The 20,553-nt window shown below is 43.7% G+C and overlaps 1 protein-coding gene across 26 annotated transcripts in view; it reads right to left on the bottom strand.

Annotated features, from left to right (window-relative positions):
• Positions 1–20,553, bottom strand: part of KCNMA1 (potassium calcium-activated channel subfamily M alpha 1) — a 759,311-nt gene that overhangs the window by 361,942 nt on the left and 376,816 nt on the right. For 25 of the 26 annotated variants that reach the window (XM_065520852.2, XM_065520843.2, XM_065520844.2 and 22 more), the window contains exon 3: positions 14,655–14,716. In XM_065520852.2, coding sequence (XP_065376924.1) covers positions 14,655–14,716 — 62 coding nt within the window. Of the gene's footprint in view, positions 1–12,903; positions 13,140–13,244; positions 14,717–20,553 lie in introns of those variants that run through there. The other variant, XR_012417753.1, reaches the window with a different exon arrangement.

Below are 20,553 nucleotides of genomic sequence, written 5' to 3'. Positions count from 1 at the left end.
TGCTCACCCCATGTCCCTCTTCTGCAGCATCCAACTTCTACCTATGCCTTGGGACCCAACTCTAGCCTGCTGTCCTCCCTTACAGTTCCCTGGATTACTGCAACCAGCGAATATGCTGGCTTCTACACTAAAAGCTAGTGTTTCTCAAACACTTTTTAGCAAATTCCACAGTAAGAAACAGAGTTGACATCACAAATCAGTACACACATACATTTATACAGTACATATATGGATCTATATATGTAATGGAAATAAAAGTTTCATAAAATCAAACTGAACTTCTCTAGCTATATTTCCATCTTGGGCTGATCAACCTCGTGTTTTATTTATTTATGCATGTACTGTTAGAGACAAGGTCCCACTCTGTTTCCTAGACTGATCTCAAACTCTTGGCCTCAAGCCATACTCTTGACTCAGCTTTCTGAGTAGCTGGGATTATAGGTACAAGCCACCATGCCCAGCTATGTCATCTTTTTTAAATGTTTGTTTTTCCTTTCACAAACCATTAATGAGTTGAGATTGCAGTTTTCAGAAGCACGGGTCTTGTCCATTATCCTGATAATTGATATCTTTACTGCCTTACAATACATCATATTTTGTTTCTTAACTTCACTGTGTTTATATCTTGTCTCTCTCAAGACCTGATTAAAAGTTTCAAAATAAACCTCAAAAAGAACAATACCAATAACATCTAATACCTTTTTTGGTCATGTTCAAGCTGGGCACTGTTCTAAGAGCCATTCCATGCAGTGTCTAATTGTTTCCACACACTACTGTCAGGTAGGTATTATCCACCATGACATGTCTCACCACCACTTTCACCCCATGTGACAAAGGAAAGACTTAATAGTTTGGAAAGGTTAGAAGGCTTGCCCAAGACAGCTACAAAATAGTAGAGCCAACTAAGCCAAGAAGGTCTGGTCTGATTCCAAACCCTGGTGTTCACCACTAGGCTCTTTCCTCTCTACTTTCTTTTTCCAAAATTACTTTTTAAAGACAGGGTCTCACTCTCACTCAGGCTGGAACACAGTGGTGTAATCAGGGCTCACTTCTGCCTGAAACTCCTGTACTGAAGCCATCCTCCCACCTCAGTCTCTTGAGTAGCTGAGACTATAGGCATATACCACCATGACCAGCTAAATTTTAAAATATTTTCTTTAGAGACAGGGCCTCACTATGTTGCCCAGGCTGGTCTTGAACTCCTGGGCTCAAGTGATCCTCTTACCTCATGTGAGCCACCATGCCCAGCTACCTTCCCACCCATTTTAATTCCCCGCCAGAGCTGCCCAGCAGACCTCTTTGCCCCAGAGTGGAAAGGGCGCAGACGACAAATATGAATATACAATTCTGGCCCAATGGGTTCAAAGAGGAGGGAGTTGGCAATGTTTCCTCTTCGGCCAGCACTCTTTTCAAGCAGAGCTCTGTGACCTTCTGCCCGAAGGCAGCGCTCTCAGGCCTGTCTGTTACGGTTCCCCTCACTCATCTCAGGAGAGTCTCCGTCCAGAATGCCAGGCACCCCTGCCTGCCTTCCCACTGCCTCGCCCTCCCTGCACCAATTAAACTGTCACAGTCGGCTGGCTTGGAGGCAGGTGAGGTCAGGAAGAAATCTAAAGGAAGCTGGGAATTCAGATGAGATGAATTCTCCTTGTGCTGAAGCTCCTCTTCTGTTTTCTGTTAAACTGGTCTGAAGACTGATTGGATGAGCCCATAGAGATCCCTGGCGACTCTCTACACTCACCCCTTGTACAGAAGTGGCAGCTGTTTGCATCTGTTTGGGCTCCCAGTGGTCCTTAGTTCCTGGTGCAACAGCAGTGGGTCTCAGGTGGAATGATTTTGGCCGGAGATTGTTTGCATTCTGGAATCACTGCCTAAGGAGGAATTTGCCCTCTACAAACAAGTGCTAACCCACAATACATAAGAGAAGCAAATCAAAGAGCTATTAGGCTTGGCCTAATAGACACATCTTGTCTTACCTACCCCTTTTAGTGTGGCCTGGTATTGGAGGAAGAGGTAGGAAGCCTAGGGCCTCCCTCCCAGAGTTTCCTTAGCATCACCTGACATTGTTGAGATTTCGAATGCATTGCAGGTTAAGGGACACTTGATCAAGAAGGGAAAACACTGCAGAGACGTTCACTTAGACATGTTTTGTATGTCATGACGGGAAAAGTTCCCAGTCAACCTCGGCTTAACCTTTGGGTTTGAAGATGGCCCTCTGTCAGTCATGTGATCTTCATGGCAGAAGAAACAGCAATGAATGAGCAGATGAATCCATCTTAAAAGAACAGAAATCCTTAGTTTGGGTTTTATGGACCAACTTTCGGGTACTTGGTAGGCAAAATTTTTGTAGCTTTCATCCAATTCCCAAATGGATGTTTGACCTATAAAAGAACCAGCACCAGTCTACATGGTAATATACATACATTGCCTTCTATAATTTTACTTGGTGTAGCTGCCAAATCTTACTCATTCATGCTTACTCCAAGCATAAGCACATGTGTGCACACAGAAACACAGCCGCCAAATGCACCCTCCTCGTCTACTCCTCAGCCTCACCTTGTACCTGATAACAGATTGTGCTCAAAGGCACTGGAAGACCACATGGCTGCCTGGAGCACGTTTCAATTATTAACGCTGCTCTTTAGAAGCCTTGCCTTATTATTTCTATTCATGCTATTATGAAGAGGGCAAACTCCTTAATGCACTCCTCTGCCACTTCCTCCCGCTGCTAGAGGAAAAGCACATGCTAGGTAGAGTCATCTAATAGCATCCACGTTATTTTCACCTCTGTACACTGTCCCTGCAGTTCTCTCTAGGGCCTCAAGATCAATTGTATCTCAAACTGGGCCATGGGTTCATTTTCTGCATTTTCTGGCATGGAGTGAGGGTAGGGGGTGTGTGGAAATGCCAGTTCTCAAATTACAAGATGGCAGGTCTCTGTACGGGTGTGATTAGCAACATGAAATAGGTATCCTTGTTAAGGACAACTGCCTTCAGTAGATTCCAACAGCGGAGGTCCTGGAGCCCTACCTACAGTTTCTTCCTGAGAGTGTCCTGACAGGTGAAAGGTAGTGTGAGTATCTTCCATGAGGAAAACAGACTGATGAGGCAGCTCTACTGAAACGGCAGTTGATATTAATGGGGCCATCTGTTTCCTACTTTGAAAATATCTGAGCTGTAGGCTCAGATGCTACCTATCACTAACTGCCATTTAAAAGGCTAAGGCATGAAAAAGGGTAAGGACAGTGATGAAGTTGTAGCCTAGACTTGGGACCATGTCTCGGGGAAACAGTCTAGGTATGCCTCCGATTTTGTTTTGGAAGGGACCGTACCGTAAGAATTTCATCAGTAAATATTAAATACAATGCTCAGCAAATTGTGAACTTTAGGGTTCGTGAAAACTAAAGCCAGGATTTATCCATGTCAACCTGTATCTTATACCCACATATGCTAGAAACTAAATCGAGTTTCTTATAATGTGCCCATTTAGCTAAGTGAGTCAGAGGATAGTTTCCAATAATTACTAACACTTATACACTTAGTATAATCAACTCTTCTTTGGTCAAGTTAATATCCTGGCAGAACAGACAGATTTGGGCCTCTCTTCTTATAAAAAAAAGAATCTGACAATTTAAGGGGCATATGTTCACTTCCATTTATGTCCTGGAAAATACGCCCTGTGACTTAGCAACCGTGTTTTAAAAGCTCTTGCAGTTCTTAAACAAACAGAGTGTATGTTTATGAGGTTCTAACGACGTTATTTTCAGAGATGATGTAGAGCTAGTGATATGTAGCTCTGGGGCTTACAGTAAGTTGTGGATGATTTATTGGTGTGGCATACAGTATTTGCCTCGAGAAAAGTGGAAATTTAACTAAGCAGTGTTTGAAAATGTGTTAGATGGCAAAAAACCCGGGGCACCCTGAGACCAAAGGCTTACCATCTTAGACAGAGAGGGGGTCCTTTCTGGGAGATGGAGGAGCACGGGTTAAGAACGCTTTCTGGCACTCAGGGAGCACAGCCAATTCAAGACCAGAAAGACAGACAGTTTAGAATAGAGGCTGAAAACAGGAGGCCCAAATCGGGCCTGCAGAGGTGTTTTGCTTGGACTGCAAGTACTTTAAGAGTTTTGGATTTGAGGCCAATATTTTAAAATTGGAGATTCAACATAAAATCCAGTATTCTCTCTCCTCTTTGAAATACAGGAAGATCTGGCCGCAAGAGCGTGCATTTCTTCATAGGAACAATCAGCTGGACCTGGGAAGCCCCTTTAGGTGAGGCTTTAGCTCTCATCGCAGTCCTCACCAGATCCGCCTCACTCATTTCCAATGTCTGCCCTTCCCTGTCCAGCTGAATTTACAAACTTCTGATGAAGAAAATGTTATTTTGTACTGTCGCGCTCTCAGCGAACAGATCTCTTAAGCCAGTAAGACTCATTGTCAGATAAAAAAATGAAAAAGGCACATGGTTTTCCAAAACATGGGAGAGAAGCAAGATTATTAAGTTGTCTTAATATTTTTGTTGTATGCATTGTTTTGAATGCTGGGTTGCCAAAGTTCATATTCCCCAAAGCCAAGTTATCAGACAGGGCTTAAAATAAAATGCTTATTTTTATTTTCTCATTCGAAACAATTAGACCACATCGAAGGGGTGTAGTGTAAGGCGACTGTCTCTGAGTACGTTTTCTTATCTATGAAAATTTCCAGAAGGATCGAGCTGTCAGAAAGGGAGAAATAGAGTCAATTTCTCCAGCAGGGAGTGCGGGCACAGTGCCTGAGGCCACTGTACTTATGGGATACAAAAAAGTCTAAATTGTAACTTCTTTAAAATCAGAAAAAAATAAATATAATAATCATAAATGACAAATACTAATAACGAACCCAGGCTGGGCACAGTGGCTTATGCCTGCAATCCCAACACTTTGGGAGGCTGAGGTGGGAGGATTACTTGAGCACAGGAGCTTGAAATCAGTCTGGGCAACACAGTGAGACCCCATCTCTACAATAATATTTTTTTAATTAGCTGGGCATGATGGTGCCCACCTGTAGTCCCAGCTACTCTGAAAGCTGAAGCAAGAAGATTACTTGAGCCCTGGAGGCAGAGGTTGTTGTGAGCCATGATTACGCCACTGCACTCCAGTCTGGGCAAGAGTGAGACCCTGTCTCAAAAAAAAAAAAAAAACAAATTAGCCAGCCATGGTGGTGCATTCCTGTAATCCCAACTACTCAGGAGGCTGAGACTGAAGGATCACTTGAGCCAAAGAAGTCAAGGTTACAGTGAGCTATGATCATGTCAGTACATTTCAGCCTAGGTGACACAGTGAGACTGTGTCTCTAAAAATAATAATAACAATAATAAATCCAGCCTGGATTATATTCATTCTTATATCAATGCTGCTGCAAAATATAATATTTAATATTCTTATGGAAGAATTGGCTGAATAAGGCCAACGTGCCTAGAGCCCATGGAAATCACAGCATGGAGTGGCAAATGCTGGTCTTCAGACCAACATCCATGTCCACGCTGCGGCCTGTTTGCGAGTAGCACAAGCTCCTTTTACTGCCGACTCTCCTCCCCATCATACCCCTGTGATGCTCTGTATGTGGCAAGTTCATAACAAGGCCCCTGTAAAGCACATCGCACACTGACCTCAGTTTCAAAAAGATGGAGTGGATGCCATTCAGACACTTCTGGAAATTTCCAAATAAAAATTTCTGAGAGTTTTAATCATCTACCATTGGACAACCGGTATTACTGCCACTGGATAGAGTCTGCTTCTCTGATTATCTTATGCCATCCCTGAAGCATTCTCAATCCCTAATCTCAGTGGCTGATTTTAAGGCAAGGTTTTGCTTGACTTAGCATACACCAAAAATCACAAAGCCCGAGTACAGGCCATAATGAGAGTCTCCTCCTGTGGACTCCTAGAGTTGGGGGCGGACTGAGTTTTCTGTCTATTCAACTCAAAATCTCCCCTAGAGCCAAAACATGTTATAGCATCCAGCTATCTTTTCAACCCCTCAACCTTCAGTACTTACTGTGTGCAATGCTCGTATTAGTCATTGATATATTGCTTAGTGATGCCTTACTTGTTCCTGTTTTGCTATCTTATTTTTCCTGTGTATATGGCTGGACTTCCTGCTCCTTTTAAAAATATGTATAATTTAAAAGATATAGCATTATACATAAGTACTCAAAATTCCCCAGTGCCTAGCAAAATGCCTTATACACAGTTTGTACTCAGTGGAGAGCTATTATCTGATTGGTACCTTTAAGGCCACAGGTACACAGACAGCTCTCAGTCTCATCTCTGCTACTGTGATGAGCCTGGTGGCCAATTCCCCCATGCTCTGCTTCTCCACTTAATTTTTAGGCAGGACATGATTGTTTCCTACACACACACGCACACACACACACAAACACACTCTTTCTCTCTCTCTCTTCTCCCAAATTCTATGAACAAAGACACAGGCATCAAAAAGCCCCAAGGGCATTGTTGCTTTGAGAGTTCTATTTTTAAGCCACAAATGACTCATCACCAACCAGGGTCTACCCAAAACTACCTGTGTCAGGCTGTCAGGTCAAGACAAGGGGTAAAAGACAAGAAAGAGGTCACATCTCCTCCAGCCCATGAACCCCATGATAAAGCTGTAAAAGCTGCCACCACTCCACACACCACACCCCACCCCTGCCACAGTTGTGTTAGGCACAAGCACTGCCCTTGTGTTTGGATTAAACTGTTCTGAGCTATAACATTTTGCTCCAGCTGGCTCCTATCCTGATCTCTCAGCAGTCTCTGAATGCGTGTCAACCTGTGACTATAGGGAGAGGCCCGGTGCCATGTGACAGGGAGGAGATGCAGCCCTCTTGTGGTATACACTCAGGCTTGTTGTAGAGGTCAGAAGTAACTAGTGGGTCTGAAAGGGAATGCATTTCTTCATTTGCCCTGAAACAATTATTCTTTTAAAAAGAATAAGGGAGGGCTAAGAAAGTGCCAGATTGTCCAAAGCATTCTTTTTAAGTTCTGGAGAATGGCGAGAAGGGAAGAAATAATTCATTCTAATTTTGGAAGGCAAAGTAGATAGGGATGTATAGACAAAGATATTAGATAGTGTTTCCACAGGGGAAACAAATGAGCAACTAGACAAAATGTCCTCAAAAGTTATGCATAACAAATTCCAAACAGGCCAAAACAATGTGTTCAGCTCTTCAATGTGTTCAGCCCTGTGTTACCCTTCCACAGTGGAGCTGAACTCTTAACTCTTACCCATCCCCACCTCCATGCTGAAATAGTACAGAAAAAGAGGGAGATAGTGGGGAGGGAGAGAGAGAGATTAGTAGGAGGGTCATAAAATCAAGGAATTCAAGGCATCTTACCAATGAGGATGAAATAAACTAATCCCATGCAGCCACCTGACTGGATTTTATATTTTCCACCTGGGATTATCTTTGTTCTTTCCCATTGCCCTGAAGTTTCCCCCATGACAAGGGCCTGGAGGTCCAGAATTCGCATAAAAAGACAATATATGCTTTGCTATTCAATGAGTAGGTTATCATGTCTTTGTTCATTTTTGTATTTAGTAGAAATAACCCAGGAGATCAAGTAGAAAAGGACAGAGAAGAACTCTGTCTTCCAGCTCCAGCTCTGCCCCTGGCTGGTCAGATGACCTTGAGGAGGTCCCTCACCCTCATTCCTCAGGAAAGGATGCTGAGGCACAGGGAACGGTGGCACCAGTTGGGATCCAATGCCTCTTTCACTCTAATACTATATTCTACAGTTGTCTTTTGTGGCAGACCTGAAAGGTTCAGCTCAGTCCTCCCGCCCTTTCCTAGCATAGTCCCTGATTTGCCCAGTGAAATGTCAAAGATAAGCAGTTCCCTTAATGCTTCTAGATGCCATTGCCTACGATGCCTAGGTTCTACTTGTGCAATGAGCAATAAGCAAGGAAGACAAGATTTCCTCACCAATGTGGAAGGGAGAAGGAGGAAGGGCGCTAATGCTTTCAACTTTGACGTAAATAAAACCAATCTGTTTGACAACCAACGAACAGATCCTGTCCCCCGAATCTGCCCATATGGAGACAAGGACATATATAGAAGTTGACTGTGTTCCTTAGCATACTCTCTACCTGTCTTCTCTACCAGGCGTTCACTCGGTTCATGAACAAATGGCAATGTGGAAGGTTAGATGAGCTAGGAAGACTGAGTTAGAGTTACTCTCGTATCAGAGCACCAAGTGTTGCTATTAAAGGCTAAATTCTGAAGGGGGACAAGGACTTCCCATTGGAGTTATTTACAGCCTCTTTGCCCTGAAGGCATCTTGTCTTCTACCATCCCTCAGTGGGCTCGGCTCCTCCACCATCTGACATTCCATTCTTTCAACAGCTGCTGGCTCTCCTGTTGTGTTCCCTTCACAGATGTGCAGTGCCGTTCTGAACATCCTGCCCTTGAACTTTCCCTACCCATGATTTTCCAAACCAAAGCCTAGCAATAAAAATGTCAGTGAGGGATGGAGAAAATTGGGGGGAGTATTTTAAAAGGGAAAAAAAACAGGGAGACGCTTTGCACACACAGTGATTTGTGTTGACTTCTTCAACAAAGGTTAAATGTATGCCGTGACTTCTCAAAAAGGGCACGAAGGCAGAGAGCTGGATCTAATTTTCCAGAACACTACCTAGAAAGGCTGTGCTCCATAAAGGAACTGGTTACAGAGTAAGCTGGTGAGCTTCTTTCTCTATGTCATGGGCTGCCCACCTGGTCACGCTGCAGGATGAGGTGCACTAAAGGGGATAGTGAAAGCTGGAATGCATAGTCCTTTACAGTTTAAAATGCACTGTCATGAATGGGATGGGATCTGTGCTGGCCTCACAGCTCTTGCAGGCGCCTGTCTTGGGGCTGAGCACAGGAGAGGCAGTGGGTCTGCACCTGTGCCTAGTCAGTTTGAACAAGGCTGGAGAAGGAAGCCAGATACTTTATGTCATTTCAAAGAACTCCATCCTATGTGGCTTCTGTTCTTTGGGGCCAAATTTTCCTGAAGTCCATTAGTTTGATAATGCCAACTCTCTAGGCATATAGATATAGCACAACATAATGCAAAACTATAACCAATCAACTAATTCTGTAACTCTTTAAAAGAGACAAAAATGTATCTCATGGGGAAACAGCATTTCTCATATCTATTTCACTATGCCAAATCACAGGGACAGACTAGGTAAGGCTAGGAAGGCCAAAGAGTCTTTCTACTTGGAAAGACACTCCTAGGCGGTAGAAACTCATGAGGAACAATCAACTCTCCTTGTTCTTTGTTCATTTGATCCTATTCCATTGCAAAATGCTGCCACTCCACTGAGATAACAGAGAAGTCGGTCGCATTACGCCATTATTAGGAAGGACTGAATCAAGGCCCAAACAGACATCAGACAGCACCTGATCCAGGGCAGTGTCTTACGTGGAAGACCTGTGATAGGAGCCTCCTACGTACCCAGAACTGCACACTTGGTTCTCAGGGTGAGAAATGGAGAAAGGGAGAACAAAAGAGAAAACAAGACCAATGCATTGGCAGGATGAGGTGAGGCAACTTCCCTTTCTTGCAACATCTCATTAAACCCCATCAGTTACTTCCACAATCTGGAAATTCACTTCTTAACACTTAGAAGAGAGATGGCTTTAGAATGAGCCGTGCTGGAATCTAATCCTGGTTCTACTGCTTACTAGCTACATGGCTTGGGCTATGTCTGCAGCTTCAGCCTCCTCATCTGTAAAGTGGGAATAGTAATACCTACCCTAAGAAGTTGTTAGGGGAATTCAATGAGGTTGTATGTGCTATTTTTGGTAAAGTGCCTTGCTCTGTAGCTCACAGACAGCACATAATCAGTGAACGTTAGTTCCCTCCAACAACTTGCCCTCGCTTCCCTTTTGAAAGAGAATTTCTAGGCCAAGGGATGAGAGGCCAGGCTATGTGAAGACTGGAGTGAGAGAAACTACTGGGCGACTAACCAGTTCTGCTAAAGCTCTGGGCATCCCCAATACATCAACGGTGCCAGTTTTATTTTCAGAGACTATGAAAACAATCTGGTCAATTTCTATCACAATCTTAAAGATAGTTTTCCTTAACCATAAGCAATTTTACTGCCTGGAAAATACACAGCATTGTCACATTTGAAGGTGTTTCAAACTAATAAATGAAGACAAAATGAATAAATGGGTGAGTGGATGCAAAAGCAAAATTTTAAAAGACTGGGGAGAAGCCATTTTCCAAATGTAACCCCACTGTTGCCTTGGCAATTGGGCCCTTGGGTGAGATGCTCTACAAAATTTGTGCTGCTGTTCCCTCCTCCTTCCTAACGTCTATATCCCCAAAACAGCAGTGCTGATACCAGAAGCCAAGAGCAAAGACTGGCAAAATCAGCAAGCGCCCCCATTGTGTGCCGGCCATTTTGGAGCAGATAAAGTCATTAAGGAAAAATTTCACAGCGTATAACCTTTCAGCTTTACTCCGTGAACAGCAGGTAGCTTCCCTTTCAGAGACAAGAGCCTGCATTGAAGTCACCAGTGAGCAGGACTTGACCTTCATTTTCAGTATACGCAGCATTAAATATTCATAATCCACGTAACCGTAGCATAAGAAGTAGCAGCGTTTAAACATGAATCAAAGGAATAAATATCTTCACACATGTGAGTCATCCTTTCCCAGAATGCCCCTGGTAAAAATGCAAATACCCAGAGCTCTGGGCCTCTGTCTCTTCCAACTTTCTTTTGAAATTCTGAAAGCAACAGAGACTGCTGCATTATGCAATCCATGAATCTCGCTCTCATGCTGACACTGGTGGGTCTTTGTTTTTTTTTCCCTTATCTGTTAGATAAGAATTGCTGTTCTTGTGTCAAAGGGAGGAAATAGACAAGGACGGAAGCAGCAACGGTGACATTAGCACCCACAGGATGTCTGCAGGCACTCTTGACTTGGTTGTACAATTTCTAAAAAATCTTTGCTTCACAAAGATCAGAATGTGTGGGAGGACAGGGTCGGCGTAGGTGGCAGGAGACATCAGAATTAGGAGCTAAAGTGACATGTGACATAAATTGGGCAGGAGTCCTTTTAAAAAGAATGAAAAAGAAAGGGAGCTTTTTGTACACAATCCACCTTGTATGGCTAATTGGAGCTTTGGGGAGATGGTGTGTGGAGGGCTCAATGCTTGTCTGTGCTTGTTAAGGCACTAACGTGATGTCTGACCGAAGACTTGGTCCAGAGACATCTTCGTCTGCTTGGGTGTTTCTAGAGAGTCTACTGCTGGGATTATAAAGCACAATTTTAATAAGGTTTAATGTAATTATCTTTGTTTTCAATTCCAGGAGCTCTGAGGACAATCTGTCTTAGCTAGATAGTAATCACTTGAGGCTACACAAATGAGTCTTCCCTCACAATCACTCTAGGATCATTAAGACCAGACCCAAAGAAAACGCCCTATGCTGGCATCTGTCTTTGCCTAATGGCCAAAAATGAAAGTTGTGCAGCTGTCTTTGGAAGTGACTTATCCATCACCTCTGGATAGTAAAAAGAGCTTTGAAAGGTTAAAAAGATCATAAACCCACCAATGATGACATTTCTCTGAGCTGTATTACTCATCTGCTAATGCACAGAAGTAAAATAACCACCTAGCCTGCTTGTCCACTTGCACAACTGGAGCTGACCTGCCTTGAGACATAGCTGGTCCAGCAGACCACGGGAGCCTGTTTTATACATTAATCGGCATTCCTCGCACTTTTCAAAGGGCTGGGTGCAGAGAGCCTGGAATCTTAGAGAGCCTGGAATCTCAAACTTGTGCTACAGGACAGTCCTCAGCATTCTGTAGGAGAGGGGCAGCTCTGGCTAAAATTCACCGAGACAAGCCATTTCACTCACGTCTGTTGGTTTAGATTCACTTGTGGGAAAGCCTATAGACCATCCCCTAGTTTATTTATCTGAAGGGTGTAAATACTAACTACAATTCATCTGGAGAATTCTGGGTGCTTTTTTTCCAGGGTGAAGATTTAATATAACTTCCACGAGAAGTTTAAAGCTGTCTTTCCAAAATATCCAGATGGCCAGCCAAACCACGAATGTGTAAAACTGGTAACAGTTTTGAATGAAAGGCATGGATTTTAAGAATGTACATTCTACTTTCTCACTTTATTTCCATTTGCATCCTATATGTGGATAGAATTTCATTTTTTTTCTCATTCACTAAGCTCGATTATAGTTTTTTAATAGGTTTCACTGTGTTTTATTCTTGGAAATCTATGGACTTATCATAGAGATGGCTTTAGAGATTCTACACTAATTCTCCCCCAAACTTAAACTGAGCTTGCTTGCTGTCTTTCCCAAGGAAGATGGAAAACTCCCTTGTGCTGAATCCACTGATTCGGCCTGCCACCGGACAGAATCTTCAAATATGGTCTCAGAACCAAATGAAGTCATGAAAATGAAAAGTTTCTATATAAATAACCAGAAAGTCTTCTTATAAACAAAGCCTTGCTATGCCAAACCACATAGTTTAGCAACAGAGATGCCGGGATGAGGCTAGGACAGTCCTCAGGCAGAATGGGAATAGCCTTGTTTCTAACCTTATCGGCATTTTTGCCAGGAAAAGGTGAGGACAGGACTGAAGTTCCATCCTTGGGACAGACTATTTGCAAGTTCATAAAAGAAACCGGAATCAGACAGGCCTCCCAGTGCTGTCTTCCCCAAGGCCTAGAAGGATCATAATTAAAGCCAAAGGACATTGAGATGGTGTAGGACATTAGGGGAAGAGGGTATGCATTGGGGAATTTCATTCCTCTTCATCTTCTCACATGGAAATGGAGAACACCAGGATCCACAGAACAAAAGACTGCCTCACAGTAGACTGTAAAAAAAGACACAATCCAAATCCATCTAAAGAGCATTTTATTTCTGAAAAATACAGAGGGACAAAAGGTTAAAAAAAAAAAAACGAAAAGGGAAGGAAGGTGCTGGCTGAGGCATCTGGGCCTCTAACCCATCAACACACTCACCTCCACATTAGGGTTTTCTCTCTCTGGGGCACACAAGCTACAAGCCCAAACCTCTTTCCTGAGTCTCAGCATGGAAGTTGGCAGGGTCTACACCCCACGACACGTGAGAACACCCCTGGAGAGAGATTGGAGAAATAAGACCAGGGGCTTTAGAGGATCTTCAGTTCAATACAAATAGGGTCCAGAATCATTAAGAGTAAATATTAAAAAGGGGGCTTACCTTCAATGACATGCCAATGGGAGTCTTCCAAACTTAAACAAGCTCTTCTCTTTCTTGGCTCGGGAGAGTTGATGGAGGGAGCATGTGGAATCTTGTCTCCCAACAGCATTGAAAGGACTCTCCATCTGAGATGGGTGAGGGCAGCCCAGCCTCGCACATGGGGATGGGCTGAAGGCCCTCTGATAGGCTTAGACTTGGCTGATTCCCAGAGACAGGTTATTAAAGGAGATATTTTCTTTATTTTCCCTGACTGACATTTTGGCCTCTGCACCCAAATGCACAAAATCCTTGGCCGGCGACCAGATGGCTCTGAGAAATTCTGAGTTTAGCTGTGCATGAAATTACCACCATCCCAAGCCACAGGAAAGGAGCACTAAGCTCAGAATTCAGGCACATCAGAGTCTGAGCCAACAGGCACACCAGGGAGGTTTCCTAGTATCAAAGTCTAGTAGCCAACCATACCAGAGATAGAGTTAAAGTTCAAAACACTCACACAGTGGACAATAAGGGCAACAAGCTCAAGGCCACTGTCACCAGAGTGGCCAAGTTCACGCCACAACAGAAAATGAGTTAGACTCCAGCTCGTTTCCCTGATGCTGTCAACTTCATGATTGCAATGGTATAGGTGGAACAAATTATTTCCTCAGGATTGGCACCTGCAGGAATCAGGGCAGAACTGGCTGCAATGTTGCAGTTCTAGTCTGTGCCCTCTTCATCCTTCTGCAAGGTCTTTATCGTCTGTCACCCAGGCTCACCCTGGAGCACCAGTCCATTCAGCTGGCACCCAAGGAGTCTGCATGAGTGTCTACTCTAGACGTCCTCAAATGGTCACGGGCCTCCACCTCTGGGGGTCATCATGAACTCCTCCATCCATCTCCTTACCTTCACAAGTCAAGAAGCACCAGCATGCAATGCTTCAGCTGAATACCCGGTTGGCTGGTGAAAGGATAGCACCATGATTTCTAAGCTGACCTCCAGTAAGATCAAAGCATTGGAAACCCAACTGAGAAAAGGATCCTACAACCATGGCAAAAATGGCTCAGACCCTCATCTGTGGGAAACTGTCACCCTCCCAGAAGTTGCAAATTCCCATCAAGTCATCTTACCCACTTGACATCTTCAATGCAAATACATCATCAAGAAACAGCTCTTTAAAAATAAGTAATACCCAGCAAGAAGACTCGACCTCAGATACCTCACCCTCCTATGCCAGCATACTTAAAGTAGCCCTCCTTCTCAGAACTTTCTTTCCTGTTTAGAAAATCAGCACGGTGTAGCCCTAGCTTCCTCCAAAATCTTCTGCACTTAGAAGGTCTGGCAAAGGTTGGTGTTAAGGTAAATAAATGGATCAACATAAAGGCTTATGATTTTTTATGAAACAAGGGCAAGAAAGTATATTTGAATACTCACTTTGACGAATCTATGAAGTATATTACAAGTGCACCGATGCTGAGAGCAAAGACTAAGACAACCTGCAAAAGAAGAGGAAAATGCCATCACTTCAGAGTTGGACCTCAGGATGTTTGGGTTTTTTGACACATGCAGAAGCAGCTTTGAAATATGGTGCCCATTGCTCTCGGTGACCTGCTTGGAAATCTCACCCCCATCCCCAGCCCCCCATTACTGCCTCACGGTTGGCTCCTCATATGGCAATGAGCAGCAACCTCGCTCCTTGCCAATAGGGGTCAGGGTAGCCTTTTATATCTCAGGGCACTGGGTTTTTATCTGGCCCTGTTATCTCAAAGTTCAGCTTCTATGCAATTGAAGTTGATAAACTTCAGTGGGAAAAGAGCAGGTGAAAATTTAAGGTGACACAATTTTTCATATTATATGTAGTCTAGGATCTGCAGGAACTCCAATAGAGGAATGTCAACTTTAACAGCTTCATTGAGGCATAATTTACATACCACAATATTCGCCCATTTAAAAAGTACAATTCATCAATGACTTTAGTAAATCTACTAAGTTATGCAACCATCACTGTAATCCAGTTTCAGAACACTTTCATTATCCCAGGAAGATCCCTCATGCCTGTTAAATCAATCCCCTTTCCCATCGCCGAGCCCCAGACCACATTAATCTACTTTCTGTTTCTACACAAGAGATACCAATTTGAAGAGCACAAATTTGCTCGTACAAATGTCCACGTGTGTATGTGTGTACATACATAAAGATATATTCACTGCATGTATGATCTATATGATTATAACACTTCTGAAATACTTAGGAAAACAGTTTAGGTTCAGGAAGTCAATTAGGCCATCCATTAGGCCAGTTATGTGACAATTCTTGTCCTACTTTACACTTTTCACTCAAAATTAATCTCCATGGATGGAAGACAGTTTTGGCATCTCCTTCAGTGGATACCTGTCATGCTAAGGTCCATCGAATGAATATGTAGCAGATTAGGCTGACACCGACACTTCTGTCCTCACTACACATCCTACTTTCTTTAATCTTTCACAGAGGAGACTATTAATGCAAATAAAGCATAGTGAGAAATAAAGAAGATGCTTTCAGCCAACAATTAAGCCTGAGAACAAAAAGTAAGCACCACCATTACACACAATGCCTGGCTGCTAGGTCAACCTTTCAGGTATGCTAATACTCTGAAGAGACTGCAGGTTGAAGAGCATTGGAAGTCAGTCTCCTCAGTGTCCACCTATTGACATCTCTCAGGCCTTGGCTGGTGGGTAGAGAGGAATCCCAATTTATGTAAAGACTAAGTATGATCAAGCTGTGTGTGTGTGTTTGTGCCTGTGTATGAGAGACAGAATCTATCTCTCTTACACACACACACACGCACACACACACACACCTGTATTTTGTATGTGTGCCAGAGCGGCTGACAGAAAATGAAGTCTGCATGAGACACTCATTTAAAGCATTGCAAAACTCCATGGAGCTCCTGGGGCAGAATGGTGGCTTGCACAGTCCAGAAAATGACCATTAAAAACAAATGGACACTGTAAAATGAATATGCAGTTTCATAGCAACTGATAAAATCTCCATATAAAGGGAGGTGCTAAAACAATACACCACTGAGGTTTATTTCATTCGGCCATTTTTTTAAAAAAACTAAAACATGCTCCAATTGAATGCTGCAGTCTATCAGTAATTATCATCTGCCCAGCACTAATCCCTCTTAGCTGCCTCACCTCAGCCCCTCCCTTCACACACATTCATTCATATGTTCCTTTCAAAGGTACACACAAAAACAAGCAAACAAAAACATGAGCAGGCCTCCGATTTTTCCTCTATTATCTAAAGAAGGCAGCAAAACAAAGAGCTTAAGATTAATTTTGATCTGTGCTGCTATTTCTGAGGCATAAGCAGTTAGATCCTGGCCCTGACCTCATTCTCAAAAAGCTGCAAAGAGAAGGGGTGTGGCCAGAACCCAGGAGAAGGGCCTCTTCTCCATTCATAAACAGCTGATTTAAGACTAATCCCTGTCCATTTGGCTCCCTATGTGTGTATCTGTGAATGCTGAGCATCTGTCAGAGCTGGCTATATAGGCCTAGGCCACCCAAAGCCACTGTTGCAGAAAAGGATAGGAAACAAGTCCTTGCAAATGGCCTCTACATCATTCTGTAAGGAACTCGAAATCTAAGACCCCTGCAATGGCAATGTTGTCACAGCATCCAGATGTCCAACATAGCTGATACTAACTTGCTCCAGCTGCCTCCACTTGCAGTCGGTGATGGGGACTAATGCGTTCCTTATTTAAGCAAACAAGCCAGTGACAGGAGGAAGGCAGGAATCTTGCTGCCCTCTGAAGATGAAAACTCAAATATCAGCATCTCTCTGATAGAGTAAGAGGGGGAAGAAATCCAGGAGGGAAATGAACTCCACAGCTCCCTGGCCCTGAAGATTCTGTTGAATGGATATGCGCTTGGGTCCACGTGTTCAGCTGGAAAGCCTCCTCGCAGTGAGATACAGGATAGGCAAAATGCCCCAAGATGTACCATAAAATGCTCCCTGGGGAGATGCTGTGCTTCCCAGTATTAAGGTAACTGTGCATGTAGTCTTGAAACTTGCTAAATGCCTCTTTATCATGTCAGGCTCGATCACATTGTCAGCCCAGATCCAGGTGCTGCAGAAAACACATCAACACTTTGGATGTGGCCATGAAAATAGAATCCCCATCAGAGATTTGTCTTCTCTAGGCCCCTAGCAAAGCCACCTTAGAAGTGTCAGTTTAGTCTCTCTTTCTCTATCTGTCTAACAAATCCCCATTGTCTGAGAACTCCAAGTTTGAAAACACAAAATGATTACATTTTAGTGTACATGGTAATGGTAATATTATAAAGCACCCCAAACAGTCATCTAAGTATTTAAGATATGCTATACATAAGGCCCAAGAATAACAGAAGATGGAAGGCCACTTGGAGTCATGAAATATACTCTTTCCTTTTTAGACAGAGTCTCGTTCTGTCGCCCAGGCTGGAGTGCAGTGGCGCAATCTCAATTCACTGCAACCTCTGCCTCCCAGGTTCAAGCAATTATCTTGCCTCAGCACCTCCCGAGCAGCTGGGACTACAGGCGCCTGCCACCATACCCAGCTAATTTTTTTGTATTTTTAGTAGAGAGGGGGTTTCACCATGTTGGCCAGGCTGGTCTCAAACTCCTGACCTCAAGTGAGCTACCTGCCTCGGCTTCCCCAAGTGTTGGGATTACAGGCATGAGCCACTGCACCTGGCAAAATATACTCTTTTTTATAGAGTCGTTCTTACATAGATTAATCCCATGCTATTATGTAATTAGTGATAAATCATATAATACAGGTTTAGCCAATACAAAATGAACTATTGTCTAGATGGATCATTAGTAACTGGGTAAGGATAGGAAAAGTAGGGCTCTTATCTCAATATCCTCTCCCCAAATGTCCTTCTTTCTACATAGTAACACTACTCTAATATCTCTTCATGAAGGAGTGGGGCCATTGGGAATCCTTCTGCGAGCTTCTATAGTTTCAGGGACAAGGAGGACAGAAGCCCAAGGGACATGGTAAAATGAGGCCAAGGAAAGCACAGTACCCCAGAAAGCAAAGCATCCCTGCCCTACAGCAGCTAAGTCATAGAATAAGAAATAACCAAACATATAACAAAGCATTGTCCCACAGAAGGGCTTGGGGGCAGCAGTCTGATACACAGATAATTTGAGCATTGCCTCTCAGGGTACTTCTGCTAACTTGCTTGAGAGCCTGTCCTGCTTGCTAAACGTGCCATAGTCTGAGCTCAACAAATCACCTCAGCCACCTTGGACAGTATGAATTGTCACCTTCTCAGACTTACTGAAAACACCCATATGCTGTGTGGTGATGTTGAGTACTTAGTGTGCCAGATTCCTAAAAACAAAAGCAACTTGATAAATGTCACTGAAACAATGGTGCTTTGAGTCATCTATTTTCAAAACTCCAAGATCAAACAAGACATGTGTTTGCACAAAAGAATGCCAGGAACACACACACACAGTGTATTTTTTTTTTTTTTAAGGGCAGGGTGCAGTGGCTCATGCTTGTAATTCCAGCACTTTGGGAGGTCATGGCAAGTGGATCACTTGAGGCCAGGAGTTCTAGACCAGCCTAGCCAACACAGTGAAACCCTGGCTTTACCAAAAAATACAAAAAATTAGCATTTGTGGTGGTGCTCACCTGTAGTTCCAGCTACTTGGGAAGTTGAAGCAGGAGAGAATCACCTGAACCCTGGAGGCAGAGGTTGCAGTGAGCCAGGAGTGTGCCACTGCACTCCAGCCTGGACAACAGAGTGAGACTCTGTCTCCAAAAAAAAAAAAAAAAAAAAAAAAAGTGGGCCGGGCGGGGTGGCTCACACCTGTAATCGCAGCACTTTGGGAGGCCGAGGTGGGGAGATCACGAGGTCAGGAGTTTGAGACCAGCCTGGCCAACATGGTGAAACCCCGTCTCTACTAAAAGTATAAAAAGTTAGCCAGGCATGGTGGTGCTTGCCTGTATTCCCAGCTACTCAGGAGCCTGAGGCAGAAGAATCTCTTGAACCTGGGAGGCAGAGGTTGCAGTTAGCCGAGATTGTGCCACTGCACTCCAGCCTGGGCAACAGAGCGAGACTCTCTCCAAAAAAAAAAAGTCTGTCCCTAACACCTGATGCAAAGAAGAAGCCTAGTGCAAAATGGGGAGGAGAGAGGGGAAGTCCACAGCCATCTCACTAGATGAAAATCTCTGCGGGCCATGAAGATCTTTCAAATGACTGACAAAGTTTATGAAAATTCATGAAAATGGAAAATAGTAAAGCCAAGCATAGACTATTCCCCCTCAGGTGATGGAGCACTTCAGGAAAAAGGCAGATTCAGTGATGTGAGTATAGAGGTGATTGAGTCAGGAAAGCTGGCTCTTAGAGACGTTTCCTGTTCTAGAACCTGGGCTGGAGTTGCTGCGATTAGGTCCATATGCTTTCAGCGGGTGTGTGAGGCATCATGGCCTTGGGAGGCAGATTCAGAGCCGAGGCTCACAAAGGTGGCTACCACCAGAATCCAGTCACCTGAGGAGTTTCCTTCCAAGGCAGAGATGCCCTCATCCCACCGGAGGACCAGCAAATCATGAGCTGGGGGAGGGGAAGTCTGGGCACCTCTTTTTAACAAGCTCCTCCAGTGAATCTGACATGTGACCAAGAATGGGAGTCACTGAATTAAAGCCATTAGGAGAAACCACTTAGCTCAAGTCAGAGATTAATTTACAAATGTCGCCTTAACAATTAGCCCATTAGAACATATGTATGAGGCCTGCAGGCTTAGAGAATCGTGCTAGGAGTACTAGAAAAAGTACAGAGGGGAGGATGAATTAATTCTCTCCTGAGCACGTTTTACACATTCTTCTCAGCTCACAGCAGAACAAATGACCCTAATTAATGATTCTGCATGTTTGATCAGGGTTTAGCTGCCTACTGACAGCAGAGACCCTTCTCAGAAAATGGACAATTCTCTATATATGATCCCAAAAGCATAGGACTTTTTAAATTGAAGTATATAATTTACATATAATAAAATCCACTATATTAAAAAATACAATTTGGGAGGCCAAGGCTAAAAGATAGCTTGAGCCCAAGAGTTCAAGACCAGTCTGGGCAACATAGAGAGACCCTATCTCTACAAAAAAACTTTAAAAAAATTATCCAGGCATGGTAGCACATGCCTATAATCCCAGCTCCTCCAGAGGGTGAGTCAGGAGGATCGCTTGAGCCTGGGAGGTTGAAGCTGCAGTTGAGCTGTGATCAAACCACTGCCCTCCAACCTGGGTGACAAGGAAGACTCTATCTCACACGCACAAAAAAGAAAAAAA

Source organism: Macaca fascicularis, chromosome 9 (genome assembly GCF_037993035.2).
Source record: "Macaca fascicularis isolate 582-1 chromosome 9, T2T-MFA8v1.1".
Classification (NCBI taxonomy): Eukaryota; Metazoa; Chordata; class Mammalia; order Primates; family Cercopithecidae; genus Macaca; species Macaca fascicularis.
The sequence above is the reverse complement of the archived record's forward strand: the minus strand, read 5'-3'. Positions and strand labels throughout refer to the sequence as shown.